This window comes from Bos taurus, chromosome 1, assembly GCF_002263795.3.
Source record: "Bos taurus isolate L1 Dominette 01449 registration number 42190680 breed Hereford chromosome 1, ARS-UCD2.0, whole genome shotgun sequence".
Classification (NCBI taxonomy): Eukaryota; Metazoa; Chordata; class Mammalia; order Artiodactyla; family Bovidae; genus Bos; species Bos taurus.
In genome coordinates, this window is record NC_037328.1 from 78871473 (window position 1) to 78885199 (window position 13727).

A 13727-nucleotide genomic window follows, 5' to 3' on the forward strand; every position below is an offset into this window, starting at 1 on the left:
GGTAAGCACAACAATAATTTCTATTTTACAGATAAGCAAACCATGGCAAAAATGGTTTAACAGCATGATCATAGTCACATAGCCAGCGAGCGGGAAGTTAAGTCAGGTACTCTAGATCAGCACTCACAGTGTTCACCATCATACCATGTTTTCCCTGAAGCTTTCTTTACTTGGTCCAGATGATGCAGTCAGGGAGGGTTTTCCTGGCATCCTCAAAGGCAGCAGGGTGAGTTTGAGACAAATAGCAAAAGGTAGCAATATCTGATCTGACTTCAAACTGCCATGATAAAAAGGGGTGAGGGTGTGGGGGAACCTCTTGGGAAAGGAAGTTTGGGGTACATGATGAAAGCTAGACAAAACAGCAGTGAAATCACTTAATGAGTTCATTCTTTCTAATAAAAGGTACTTTGCCACAACCCCTGACACTTCTGGTGACATAGTCATTGAAAGGCATGAATGGGGAAATAGTGAGAGAGGAAACTGAGAACTCAAGCAGAGACCACCCCACAAAAGGGCTGTCCATAGCCTGTTGCTGCCCATATTGGATATATATGTACAACATGTAAAATCGGGGCTTTGCTACCTGCCAGTGGACCTTTAAAACTAATAAACAGCCTTGATGCTTGCTGTTCTCTCTTGGCATGTGTCTCTAAAGGAAACCCATTCCCTGTCCTGCCTCCCCTAATTACACACACAGTGACAACTGGTGCACAAACCCTATGGCTGCCCTGACATTTAAAGGACTATATGCTTCCAGTCTAGATAAAAGATAAAGTTTGAGTGGAAGCTAGATAGGTCTACCAGAACAGGAGATTCAGAGCCACTCCCAAGCACATTTTCTCCCTAAATTCAGGTGCAAGTAGCATTTATAATTTGAGAATACATCATCACCACAAAAATTAAAAATAAAGGAAGGATGCAAGCAATAAGAATTCTTCCATATGGTAGAACTATTGAAAAAGAATACTGATATGAAGAACAGAAAAAAATCCAAAACTATAAAATAGGAGTTCCATAAGGAAGAAAAAGGCAAATGAAAAAATTAAAACTCACTTTCCCAATGTCACAAGAAAATCTCCCTTAGCTAAATAAGAATTTGACTCCTCATATCAGATTCAACGAATACTAAGTAGAAATACTAGGGTGAGGGTAAGTAAGGGAAGCTGTACCTAGAAATATTGAAGTAAAATTGTTGAATGCCACAAAATGCAACTTACAGATCAAACAATAAAAGCTACTAAATTGGAAAAAGAAACAGACTTACATCAGATTTCTCATCTGCAACAATAAAGACTAAATGACACAAAGCAATAATATAGAAATCTTTGTTGAACATTGAGGTAAAGGAACTTGGAGCCTAGAATTCTACTTGAAGCCAAACATTTACTTAACTATGAAACTGAAAGAAAAAAGGCTTCAGAAAATTTATCACCCATGCAGCTTTTCAAAAAAAAAAAAAAATGATAAAGTACTAGAAGAAGAAATTAAAAAAGAAAAAGGATGATGAATTCAAGAAAAAAAAAGGAAAAAAGAAGCAATGCAAATAACAAAAGTAATGCTGCTGCTGCTGCTGCTAAGTGGCTTCAGTCGTGTCCAGCTCTGTGCGACCCCATAGATGGCAGCCCACCAGGCTCCCCCGTCCCTGGGATTCTCCAGGCAAGAACACTGGAGTGGGTTGCCATTTCCTTCTCCAGTGCATGAAAGTGAAAAGTGAAAGTGAAGTCGCTCAGTCGTGTCTGACTCTAGTGACCCCATGGACTGCAGCCTACCAGGCTCCTCCGTCCATGGGATTTTCCAGGCAAGAGTACTGGAGTGGGGTGCCATTGCCTTCTCCGAACAAAAGCAACAGTCTATTAATAATGCAGTGGTACAATTTAATGTGAGAAATGATTCTCTTAAAAGAGGTGTTATAAAGTTTAAAATTTGCAACACATTCTCCAAACATCTAATAATAATTTAAATGAGACAGTGCTCAAACTTCTTACAGCCCCTATGTTGGGGGTGGGGCACATATGCATATCATAATTTTTCCTTGATAGAGAAACATGTTTGAAAACATTTAATCCATGTTAATGTTATTTGATTTATTTACATTACTAGAAGAAAAAATATGTTCTACTTTTTAGACGTAGAAAAAACAAATATATTTCAGCTTTGAAGGAATCACTAAGATTCTTGATGGGAAAGACAAAATGGGTTAAAAATCTCTTCTGAGTCAGAAAGAACCAACTGAAGTTTCACTTAATTTGGGCAAAGGAAATTTTCTGAAATATGCAAACATTGTAAATGACTCTCTATAAAGGCACTGAGGAGCTAAAGTAAATCTAACCTCATTGGTTATCTCAATACACAACAGAACTGACCGCAACCAGTTTCCCCGTAAAATTTTTCTTGTCCATTGATCAGCCAAGCTCTCACTGCTGAATGCACGCATGTGTCCTAGATTATTTCAAGGGAGCAGCATCAGTGGAAGTGGGGTTGCTAGGGGTAAATGAGTGTGTGTGTACACATACTCCACTATTGATCCCAGGGAAAGCATTTACCTTTTTAAATAGAGTCTTCAAAAAAACAACAAAGAGAAACTATGGCATTCCATGAAAAGGGTCAAATTACTCGAGTGAAATACTGGAATACTCCCCATCGACTCTCATCTGCTACTTTCAAAGAAGTTTTTATAAGTCTAGACACCAAAAATATCTCTGTTTTCTCATCTGAATACCCAATCAGAGGATGATTCAGAGCGAAAGGAAAACAGAAAAACCTCTGACATTCGCTTCTAGAAAGTCACACCGATCTGAGCCTGAAGCATACCTCAAGAACCCACCAGCCCTGCTAAACACCCACTGACCTACATGTGTGGACCTTAAAAGAAGGGGGCGCTCCCAAATCAAGCTGCTGCTGCTGCTGCTGTTGCCAGGGTCACAAACAGTCCCACAAATCAACTAGGGCCCCTAGCTAACCCAAGGCCCAAAGGAACAAGACAAAGGGCCAGGAATAAATAAGCATCTTAGTCACTCCTCTGGTATCTTTCCATGGATCAAGATATCTTATATCCTCACTACATAGGAAGGATAAGCACCTCAGAGTGGATTAAAGCTTTTGCTGACCATTTTGGTTTTGCTCTGGCAATTCTGCATCTCTACTCTTAGTTTTTATAGGTGGGATCTCCTTTTACACCCAGACTCTTCCTTCCTCACCCAACTTCCAACCAGCAGAAGGGATGCCCTCTGTGGTAAGTTAAGTCCAAATCATATAAAGCAAGTAAGGCCTGCTGCCTATTTCTGTGAACACATGAATGAACATGCCCCCAGCTGGGGGCCTGAGTTCTCTATGTCAACAAGTAAAATCCTGTCATTCCATACTTATGATCATGATAGTACTTGTCTAAGGGTCACAAGACACCCAGTTTGTGTGTGTGTGTGTGTGTGTGTGTGCGTGCGTGCTTAGTCATGCTCAACTCTTTGCAGTCCCATGGACTGTAGCCCACCAGGTTGCCCTGTTCATGGAATTTCCTCAGCCAAGAATACTAGAGCAGGTTGCCATATGCTCCTCCAGGAGATCTTTCCGATCCAAGGATCGAACTCAAGTCTCCTGAATTGGCAGATGGATTCCTTATCACTATGCCACCTGGAAAGCCCTCAGTGCCAGTTTATGATAAATGAAATATATAAAATTGGTAAGTGGATAAATGACTACAATCCACTGCTTACCCTATACACTATGAGGTTTGAAATTATTTTCACAAGAGTCGGAATGAGTTGGCTTACAAACTTTTGGACACTGACTTTAAGATAAGACCATAAAGCATTTCAGAAATTTCTTCAGAAACGGATTTATAGACGAAGAATACAGACCTAGGATTACCAAGGAAGGTGGGAGGAGGGTGGGGAAGGAGGTATTCAGAGTTTGTGATTAGCAGATGAAAACGATTATATATAGAATGGATAAATAAAGTATTACTGTATAGCACAGGGAAGTATATTCAATATTCTTTGATAACCCATAATGGAAAATAATATGAAAAAAAAAGTCTATATATACACACACATATATAAATAACTGAATCATTTTGCTGTACAGAAGAAATTAACACAACATTATAGATCAACAATACGTCAATAAAATAATTTTTTTTTAAAAATAAAATTATTTAAAAATAAAAGAAGTTTCTCTTCTTCCTTCTCTTTTCAACAAACTCTGGGCATTTCCCACAAGTTCAGTGAACAGCTCACATGACAATGTTTTCACTCTCTCCTCAGAAAAGTGACCTCTTTCAGGAGTTTTATGGATCACCCTCTTGAGAGAGACACCACTTATTTCTCTCCTGGTCTGACAGTTCCTTTGAATGTGCATCATTTTCTAAGAGGGTAGGAAGAAAATTGGAGTGAGGAAATCATAAAGGAAGAAATTTCAGTTCAGTAACAGAAGACCCTTTCAATACTTGGAGTAACAAGCAATGGACAAAACTGTTTTCTGAGCTGGAGGGGCTGGAGTTACCCTAGCAAAGGTAGCCATCTTGCCTGAATGAATGGAAAAGGCGATGGGAACTGGAAGGGTAAAACCCCCAGATAACAGGCACATAAAAGCAAGCCACAGTCTAGGTCACAGAGAGAGACAGGGCGAGGAGGTGTCAGCTGTCATGAAGAAAAGCCAAGTAAAGATGTCATAAAAAGAGGAAGTTAAATATCAGGTATGCGTGTGTGCTTAGTCATGTCCTCTTTGCAACCCAATGGACTATGGCCTGCCACACTCATCTGTCCATGGAATTTTCCAGGCAAGAATACTGGAGTGGGTTGCCATTTCCTCCTCTAGGGGATATTCTAGACCCAAGGATCAAGCCCACATCTCTTGTGTCTCTTGCATTGGCAGGTGGATTCTTTACAATTATACCAGCTGGCAAGCCCCAGAAACGTCAGGCACCTGAACTCAAAGCCATCAGGTATCAGCAGGTAAGTCCCTGAGGAGCTAAAGGAAGTCTCCCACAAGGGCAATACGTTTTGTCTGATGGTATGCTAAACGCACCACTTGGCATCCAGCAACAGACCTAGTGATGTCAACCTTATATTTAAAATAATAACAAACACCTGCAATGATTTCAGAATTCTTCAAAATACTCTGAATTCTTTTCTTGTTACTTTAGTACCTAAAAATCTATTCCGCCATCTGAAAATTAAGATGGTAATTAACCATCAAAGTTCAGTTAAATTGAAATTGTTTCCAAAAATCCTTCCTGCATGTCTCTAGTCATAGTTAATTTATTTCCCCCACCCTGTACCACAACATAAGACTTAGATTGCGCTTCTGATCAAAGCATGATGACTAAGTAATAATTTACCATGAAACATCTTAATTTAGAAGTTGTGCATAAATGCATCTCCCAAGTTTGAATCAGAGGTTGTAACTCATTCATCCCTTAGCCATCAAAATTGCCTCAGCTGTAACAGTTACCCATTGGGGGAAAAAAAAATTAGGAGATTCAAACAACAGAAAGGCACTCAAGTTATAATCTCTAATCCCCTTGCAAGTCTGAAATTCTATCACATATTCTCTTTTTAAAACTACTCTAAACAACACTCTACACCTGCCCATTGGATAGCTAAAATAGGAAGTAATTATCAACTGTGGCATCAAACCAAACACAGCTAACAGTCCCAAGGGTGAGACTCAGGGCATTAGACCAATGATGCCAAGCCCTACGCCCTTGTGTATATGTCTGACATATAGAAGGTATTCCATTTATCATGGATGAATGAAAAACAAACAAAGGAAGGAAGTGACTGCCAAATGGTCACCCAAGCCTTAAAGGCACTGAGCTCCAACTGATTCTCACATAAAAAAGAAAATCTCTCACTGACTTTCCAAGATTCATCTTTTCCCATAAAATGAGAACTCTTAAAGCAAGAATTCTTGACACTAAATATTCACCTTTTGCAAAGGGGAAAAAAAAATTACAGCCTTATATCAGAAATCTGGGGAGAAGAAAAATGCCAATAGCACCTCGTCTTTCCAAACAAAAGCATGTTACCCATTCTTCTTAACCTCAGATCCTTGAGAGGCCCAAAGCAAAATCACATGCTCCATCAGTGGAAGGGCGGATCAGGAGACAAGATTTCTCAAAAGAGATCTGCCAGAAACTACAGGAACCACATCTTCTTGGATCTCAGTTTCCCCGTTTGCAAAGAGAGGGAAGTAATTTATTCACCAAGTACTTGAAAAGGCTGTAACCAGATGCCTGGCGCCAGGGTTGGACCCAATGGATCTCTTAGGTCCCTTTCAGCTCTGAAAATTTTATAATTCTTATAGTCACATTTAGTAGAGATACTTTTGGCTCTGACCTGAAAATCTGGCTGGAAACATAAACAGACTTCTACACAAAAACACACATTTACCAGCTATAATTTCGACTTGGCAACAGGAGTTTTCACCATTGGCCGAGAGAAAAAAGTACAAAATTTTCTGTGGTGATTACATTACTCTAAGCTCCACTGTAGCTCAAGTATGAAGTTGGGGCAAATATGGCCAGAGTGGGGCCAAACCTCTTATCACATCACACACCACCACACAAGGAAAGGACACGCCTGCCTTCTTTTGAGCTTGCCGATAATCTTCCATATATTCAGGAACAACATGCCTCTCTCACCAGATCTGCCCTTTTCCACTTGACAAACTCTGTTTTATTTTTTATCCTTCTTCCTTCTGTCTTACAGAGAATATAAGCCAACATGGCAACAGGCTCTTTGTTTATTTCTTTCTTTTTCAAAAACAAAGTCACAGCTTGGATATAGTTAGCAGGACGAGATTCATATAGAAAAAGGCTTTTGTAATTTATGAAAGCCCCGTGTTCAAATTTTTCTTAAAGAAACCCTTTGACAAACCTTGTATTATTCCTGCCTTTGTTATTTTTATATTGTGATCATTATAACATCTGTACAATCATTATAATTTAGTACTTTCTAATCCATCTATATTTCATTCAATTATTAGAGACAGATATATAGTTATCTTACTTTTAATTAAGAGGAAAAGGGCCTTTGGGTGACCCACTCAAGATCATGGGACAAGAATAAGCTGCCCAAATAGTATCAAATATAAGTCTTCTGTCACAAAGTCAAGCAAACTTCAGAACTCAAGACTTTAAATGCTTACACAACAGTTTCATAATTATTCAAGAGAGAATATAAACTAAAGCGTTAAAGTGTTTAATTGTATAAGTAAAACAATATGCAAAGAATAGCTCTTAGTAACGTGTAAATTTCATAAGAGTAGAACCCCGTCTTTTTTTTGCTATAGAATCCCTAGTGTTATAAAGGTATGTACACAGCACCCAGAAATTTTTGTTGAATGAATGAATCACGTCTACCTTTGTCTCCCCCAGAATGAGATTTAGGAGAAAGTCATATAACGAACTGAACTAGTTAAGCAGTTACTTTCTATGGCTTTTCCTCTTTACAATTTATTATGAGAAACCTTAAACATACAAAGACAGAACAAATAATGAATTAAATCTCCCTGCACCCAACAAACTTCACTTTCACTTTTCACTTTAATGCATTGGAGAAGGCAATGGCAACCCACTCCAGTGTTCTTGCCTGGAGAATCCCAGGGACGGAGGAGCCTGGTGGGCTGCCGTCTATGGGGTCACACAGAGTCGGACACGACTGAAGCGACTTAGCTGCTGCACCCAACAATTGTCAATTCATAATAATATTTTCTCACCTGTATTTGAACTCAGTAGCTCCCTATTCTTATGATTTGTCCTTTTTTTGGAGTACAGTTGATCTACACTGTTGTGTTAGTTTCAGTTGTACAGCAAGTACATCGGTATACATATAAATATATCTAGCATCCCAATAGTATTGTAGTGAATATAGCTAGCCATATACATATACAGTATACAAATACATATATTTTTAGAGTCTTTTGATTTTAAAGCAAATGCCAGACACTATTCCATATCACTCACCAATCTTGCTAACATTTCTCTAAAAAAATAAGTTTTTTCTTTTATACATCTGTAGTAACATCACCATCCCTAAAAATATGACATAAATACTATATGACATTATTATTTAGTTTTCCTTCCTGAGATAACTGGTGTTTAACTGCTTAAACAGTAGCAGTTGGTCACCAGTAGCCCTATGTGATCACAGGCTGAGAACTTTTATTGTTGCTTCTGACTCCAAATCTGGGTCACTGTGCAGTGCTAGAGCATAATACTTCCAAACAGTCAATTCTCACTATATGCATTCCTGACCTCATTCAGAAGAGAAAACTCTAAGAACTGTTCCTGTTGCTTTTGCTAGAAAGATGTTGCTGACCAATTAGTACCCACAGTGACCAACAGAACCTTAAAATACCAGTCTTACTCATTTAGAAAGCAAATGTCAGTGGATACAGAACAAAGGCAATAAAAAAGCATGGTTGTATGTCCCCAGGATAACAAGAAAAAGTGAAATTCTCAGATGGCGTTCCTAAAGAATGGCTTTCAGTTTCTAAATAAAATTAGTAGGTAAAAGGATTTCCAGGGCTTCAGTTTACAAGCCAGGAGAACTCTGAGAAGCTCGAGCTGGGCAGTTGGCATTAACGTGCCTTAGAGCTTTGTGAGATATCAAGCTCTTTGTAGGCTCTGGATAAGTATTTATTTGCCACAGAAACAACCTCAGAATTCACGATTCCTAGCATTACTTACAAACATGACTTCAACCACAGATCTTACCTGTCCCCTGAAAGCATTGTCATCAAGGGGCGGGGGAGGAGGGAAGTTTCCGGAGCCTGATGGAAGAGCACTGGAATCATCGAGAGGTGGAGGTGGGGGTGGAAGAAAATCACCTACAGAAAAGAAATACACATGAAGTTAACATGGGTGCAATTTTACAGAACTCTTTTTACAAAACACAGACAGTCCGCAACTTATGATGGGTCCACCTGTAAGTACTTGACTTTGCCGTGGTGCAAAAGCAACAGGCATTCAATAGAAAATGTACTTTGAATTTTGGTCTATTTGGGGCTAGGCATATGCAGTACAGTACTGTTGGGATGCTAGGCAGGGCACCAAACAGCTCCCAGTCAGCCAGGTGATGGCCAGGGTGAACAACCAATACCCTTACAGCCATTCTGTACCCTCATAACCATTGTGCTTTTCACTTTCAGTACAGTGTCCAGTAAATGACCTAACATACTCAACGTTTTATTATGAAATAGGCTTTGTGTTAAATGATTTTGTCCAATCATAGGCTAAATGTAAGTGTTCTGGGCATGCTGAAAGTAGGTGAGGCTAAGCTATGATGTTTGTTTGGTAGGTTAGGTACATTAAATGCATGTTCCACTTAACAATATTTCCAATTTACAGTGGGCTTTTCAGGATGTAATTCCACCATAATTAGAGGAAGATTTATATTAGCTGGTATCTGACTGCTTTGTAATTGGCTTTGACACATAATTTTTTGTCCTACATAGCAATTATTCCCTATCTTACTTCTCAGTTTAATCAGCAGCCTTAACTGTCAGAAGAATGATGACCAGATGTAACACATAGAAGTGATGTAAAGCTAGAGTAGAAGGATCAAGTACATTCAGCCAGGACAGGCAAGGTGCTTGGGGTGGTGGAATACTGAAGTGCATGAGATGTGTTGTTTGTTCTCAATACATTTTCAGTCAATTAGAGGAGGAAAAAAATGTATAAATAGGTAAGATAATACAACATGCAATTTATTAAGAATCTACGGGCAAACTCTTCTGGAATTTAAGATAAAGGAAAGTGCAGTTGGAGGAACAAGGAAGCTATACTGGCCAGATGGCTCAGTAGTAAAGAATCCAGTTGCCAATGCAGGCGATGAAGGAGACATGGGTTCAATCCCTGGGTTGGAAATATCCCCTGGAGCAGGAAATGGCAACCCACTCCAGTATTCTTGCCTGGAAAATCCCATGGACAGAGGAGTCTGGCAGGCTATAATCCATGGGAACGCAAAAGAGTCAGTCATAACTGAGGCTCACACACACATGCACACACAAAAGGGACTTCCCTGGCAGTCCAGTGACTAAGACTCTGCACTTCCAATGCAGGAGGCGCAAGTACAAGTCCTGGTCCTAGAACTAAGATCTCACATGCCACATGGCACACTATTGTCAATGAACATTATGATGTACAGCAAAAGTTCATGCTAGGCAGAAAGAAAGGAAAATAAAAGTATAAAGGTTAGAAAAAATTAGGGCCTAGAAAATAAAGAGCAAATGGTAATATAGCATAAAGATAGGAATGTAGATAACATTGTGCTGTGTTGCACTTAGTTGCTCAGTTGCGTCCAACTCTTTGCTACCCCATGGACTGTAACCCATCAAGCTCCTCTGTCCATGGGGGTTCTCCAGGGAAAAATACTGGAGTGGATTGCTATGCTGTCCTCCAGGGGATTTTCCCAACCCAGGGATCAAACCCAGGTCTCCTGCATTGTAGGCAGATTCTTTTAACATCTGAGCCACCAGGGAAGTTCAAGAATATTGGAGTGGGTAGCTTATCCCTTCTCCATTGGATCTTCCAGACCTAGGAATTGAACTGGGGTCTCCTGCATTGCAGGTGGATTCTTTATCAGCTAAGCCACCAGGGAAGTCTGTAAATAACAGAAAGTCAAAGTGAAGTCGCTGAGTCATGTGCAACTCTTTGCGACCCCGTGGACTGTAGCCCACCAGGCTCTTCCGTCCATGGGATTCTCTAGGCAAGAATACTGGAGTGGGTTGCCATTTCCTTCTCCAGGGGATCTTCCTGACCCAGGGATCGAACCCAGGTCTCCCACATTGCAGGCAGATGCCTTAATCTCTGAGCCACCAGTAAGTCATAAAAATTGGAGCAGTACAAAAATAAGCTTTTAAGTGTGTTCCACATCTGACTAAGAGTTTGAATTTTATCATGCATGCAGTAAGGATCCATTAAGGATTTCTGAGAAGGAAACACTTCTAAGAATGTGATTTACTAAAGACTAATCTTAAAGTGTGTGTGGGACAGATTGGGAGAAACTGCAATAAGAAACATCAAATTTGGAGATCTATATACTATCCAGGCTTTAGGATACTAGGAAATCCAACACCACTATGGGTGAATGGTATAGAATCTTTTGAAATATTTTTTGCAAGAAATTATATTAAAAAAATAAAACTTTCATTTTCTAAAAAAAAAAATTATTTATATGTCCTTTTCCTTATAAAAATGACCTTTTTGAATGTTGGGGAACTGTCTCTCCTCAATGGATAAACAGCTTTTCCTTGCATTTCAGCTGTTCAACACTCAGTGATAGATGATAGTCCCTAGCACTCAGTGAGTCACTGTTGGATAGTACTAAAACATCACAACTCAGGTCTTTAGAAAAAGAAAAATCTATATCTCACAGTGGAAGGAGGGTGACATGGACTGGTTGTCTGGATACACCTTTGAGATTGTTCACTTGAGCTCCATCTGTCTTATAAATAATACTCTTACATAGAAAACAGATTTGCGGTTGCCAAGAGGGAGGGGGAGGTGGGAGAGAGAGGAGTTGGGAGTTCAGGACTGGCAGATGCAAACTATTATATATGGATAGTAATCAAGGTCCTACTGTAGAGCACAGGGAACTATATTCAATATCCTGTGATAAGCCACAATGGAAAAGAATATGGAAAAGAAGGCACGTATGTGTGTAACTGAATCACTGTGCTATACTGCAGAAACGAACACGTTGTAAATCAACTACACTTCAATGAAGTCATTTTCTAAAAAGTAACAGTCTTAAAGTTGGAAGAGTAGCTAACAGCTGTCAAGTCTATCTACCACCATATTCAGGCAACCAAGATGCCAAACACACTGTCTTTAGGGTACTCTGATTTGGGGGTTCTCACCACGCACCAGGCACTGTGCTAAGATTTTCCTAAGCTGCCTCTTATTTCCAAAACAACTATCTAGTTTGATAACTTTGAGACTTTAGAGCTCACTAGTATCTCTGGAAGGTCTGGTTAAAACACAGATTGCTGGGTTCCACCCCTGGAAATTCTGACTCAGTAGATCTGGGTCAGGGTCTGATAATTTGCATTCTTAATAAATCCCCAAGTGATGTTAGCGCTACTAGTCCTGGGACCACACTTGGAGAACGACTGCATTAAACAAAGTGTCAAATTATCTCTACTTAGACCCTACAGAATTGAGTTCAATGGCATGTCTTATAGAAGCATCTGTACTTCTTTTAACTGCCTGAGTGTACACATCTGGAGATATAATTTGTCTATATCCTTATTAAAATCACTGCAGATGGTGACTGCAGCCATGAAATTAAAAGACGCTTACTCCTTGGAAGGAAAGTTATGACCAACCTAGATAGCATATTCAAAAGCAGAGACATTACTTTGCCAACAAAGGTTCGTCTAGTCAAGGCTATGGTTTTTCCTGTGGTCATGTATGGATGTGAGTTGGACTGTGAAGAAGGCTGAGCACCAAAGAACTGATGCTTTTGACGTGTGGTGTTGGAGAAGACTCTTGAGAGTCCCTTGGACTGCAAGGAGATCCAACCAGTCCATTCTGAAGGAGATCAGCCCTGGGATTTCTTTGGAAGGAATGATGCTAAAGCTGAAACTCCAGTACTTTGGCCACCTCATGTGAAGAGTTGACTCATTGGAAAAGACTCTGATGCTGGGAGGGATTGAGGGCAAGAGGAGAAGGGGATGACAGAGGATGAAATGGCTGGATGGCATCACCGACTCAATGGACGTGAGTCTGAGTGAACTCTGGGAGTTGGTGATGGACAGGGAGGCCTGGCGTGCTGCGATTCATGGGGTCACAAAGAGTTGGACATGACTGAGCGACTGATCTGATCTGATCCTTATTATAATTATATGTCTCAAAAACCTTTATTAACCTCATCCAATAGTTCTATATTTGGCTAGATACTAGAATCAACTAGGAGTCTTACCTTAAAATGCTGATGCCCAAACTCTGTCTCATACCAATGCACTCAGGATCTCGGGGAAGGGCAATGGAAATGGAAAGGAGGGGTCAGATACCCATATTCCTTTAAAACCCAGATAATTCTAATATGTAGTCAGGACTGAGAAAGAAACTCTTTGGGCTTCATGTGGCCAGACAGTGCCCTAAAAGAAACATTTAACACCTGTCAAGTAAAAAGAATTGTCACCAAGATACCTTCCACCATTAAAAAAATCATCACATATGAGACTAAAGCCCACAGTAAACTTTTGAGTGATCAGTAAAGAAGTCCAAGTTGATGGAGACCTGATGACCAAATTCTATTTCACAGCTTAATTTTCAGATTCAGTGTTTAATCTGGACCTATATCTTCTTCATACTCAATTTAAGAGGATTTCTGAGCACCTTATTGCTGTCAGAGGAATTAAATATAGTGAGGCACAGGTTGATGAGATTCTGGGAGAGTGAAAAGGAACCTAAAAAGAAAATAGAATTTGTTTGTGTAAAGAATTATCTTGTAAACAACATAAATCCAGAACATTTATTCCAGGCAAGATTAGGCAGACTGTTAAAGCGATAGTGATAACCTCATAATAATTTTCTTCTTATTTTGATGAGTTATTAAGTTAGATCAAAATTTTCCATTTTTCAAGCTCAATTATCGGAGCTTCCCATTATGTTCTTTAAAGTGGAGCTCACAGTTTTAAAGGATGTGTTTGTCAGTGTTTAGTTGCTAAGTTGTATCAATTGTTTTGCAATCCCGTGGACTGTAGATTGCCATGCTCCT

The 13727-nt window shown here is 39.6% G+C and overlaps 1 protein-coding gene across 10 annotated transcripts in view; it reads right to left on the reverse strand.

The window, feature by feature from the left end:
• LPP (LIM domain containing preferred translocation partner in lipoma) overlaps nucleotides 1-13727 on the reverse strand; it is a 757855-nt gene that overhangs the window by 435301 nt on the left and 308827 nt on the right. For all 10 annotated transcript variants that reach the window (XM_005201494.5, XM_015471873.3, XM_059884788.1 and 7 more), the window contains one exon: nucleotides 8717-8829. In XM_005201494.5, the coding sequence (XP_005201551.1) occupies nucleotides 8717-8829 (113 nt within the window). The remainder of the gene's footprint in view (nucleotides 1-8716; nucleotides 8830-13727) is intronic.